Source organism: Bison bison, unplaced genomic scaffold, assembly GCF_000754665.1.
Source record: "Bison bison bison isolate TAMUID 2011002044 unplaced genomic scaffold, Bison_UMD1.0 scf7180017864473, whole genome shotgun sequence".
NCBI lineage: Eukaryota > Metazoa > Chordata > Mammalia > Artiodactyla > Bovidae > Bison > Bison bison.
The window spans coordinates 18,311,895-18,313,435 of NW_011495034.1; the positions used below are offsets into that span (position 1 = coordinate 18,311,895).

The 1,541-nt window shown below is 52.4% G+C and overlaps 1 protein-coding gene across 2 annotated transcripts in view; it reads right to left on the reverse strand.

The window, feature by feature from the left end:
• SLC12A3 (solute carrier family 12 (sodium/chloride transporter), member 3) overlaps nucleotides 1-1,541 on the reverse strand; it is a 42,525-nt gene that overhangs the window by 15,914 nt on the left and 25,070 nt on the right. For both annotated transcript variants that reach the window (XM_010861907.1, XM_010861906.1), the window contains exon 22: nucleotides 439-550. In XM_010861907.1, coding sequence (XP_010860209.1) covers nucleotides 439-550 — 112 coding nt within the window. The remainder of the gene's footprint in view (nucleotides 1-438; nucleotides 551-1,541) is intronic.

Consider the following 1,541-nt stretch of genomic DNA (forward strand, 5'->3'; position numbering starts at 1 on the left):
ATTCCAGGGGATTTGCTGCCCTTCATCCTGGCCACTTAAGTCACCTCTGGCCTCACCAGGGGTGGCACCTGAAGCTTGGGAGTTGGGGGGTGCGGGGGCTTGGGTGGGGAGTGGGGGACGTTGCCCCGAAGGATTCTAAGCTCTGCCCTCATTTCTGAGGGGCAGGGCCTTCTCCATCCTTCATTTCACTGCAAATCTCCTGGAGATTTGTGGATGTAAAATTTACCAGCCCTCCCTGCCATGGCCAGGACTAGGACATGTGTATCTTATTAAAGGGGACAGGACACCAAAACCGCTTCTGAAATGGAGAGAAACCTCCTCCTGTCCTAAACTCTCTCACCGCTGCTGTGACCTGAGAGCCCTGAGGGGTGGAATGGGGAGTAGGGGCAGGTGTGGGCAGGCACAGGTAGCCCTGGATAGTCGGCGCTCCCCACTTACGCCTTTCTCTCCTGGTCCATCCTGTTGATCTGGCCCCCCACGAACACGCGGATCCTGCATTTGCTCCATCTCTTCTTGCGGCCGAGGAGATAGGGGATGAGGAGGGTGAGGCCTGGCAAGGAGGGTGCCGTGAGTTAAGAGAAAGATGCTCTCAGGATACAGCCTTGTCTGGGTCCCGCTCCACTCTGCCTCTAGCAACCCCATCCCTTCTCTTGACCTCAGTGTACTCATCTCTATAATGAGTTTGCCAGGTGAAACCAGGGTATGGGCTCTGTGGGCTGGGGTTTACTTGAATGGCATGATGCTTTTATTTATTTTTAAAAAATCTGGGGGGCTTCCCTGGTGGCTCAGTGGTAAAGGATCTGCCTGCCAATGCAGGAGACACGGGTTTGATCCCTGATCCAGGAAGATCCCACAGGCCTTGGAGCAATAAAGCCCGTGTGCCACAACTATTGAGCCTGTGCTCTAGAGCCCCGGAGCTTCACTACTGAGGTTGCATACCCTAGAGCCAGTGCTCCGCAACAAGAGAAGCCACCACGATGAGAAGCCTGCACACCACAAGAGAGTGGCCCCTGCTTGCCACAACTAGAGAAAGACCCACACAGCAACAAAGACCCAGCATAGCCAAAAATAAAAATGCTGCTGCTGCTGCTGCTAAGTCGCCTCAGTCGTGTCCGACTCTTCGAGACCCCATGGACTGCAGCCCACCAGGCTCCTCCATCCATGGGATTTTCCAGGCAAGAGTACTGGAGGGGGGTGCCATTGCCTTCTCCGAAAAATAAAAATAAATTAAAAAAAAATTATTTTGGCCTTTCAGGATCTTATTTCCCAGAATCAGGGATCCAACCTGCGCCCCCTGAAGTGAAAGTGCCCACCAGGGAATTCCTGTGCACAAGGCTTTTAAATACGTGAGCCAGCATTTAGGGGGGTGGATTTAAACGAAGATCATGGCATCCAGTCCCACCACTTCATGGGAAATAGATGGGGAAACAGTGGAAACAGTGTTAGACTTTATTTTTCTGGGCTCCAAAATCACTGCAGATGGTGACTGCAGCCATGAAATTAAAAGACGTTTACTCCTTGGAAGGAAAGTTATGACCAAC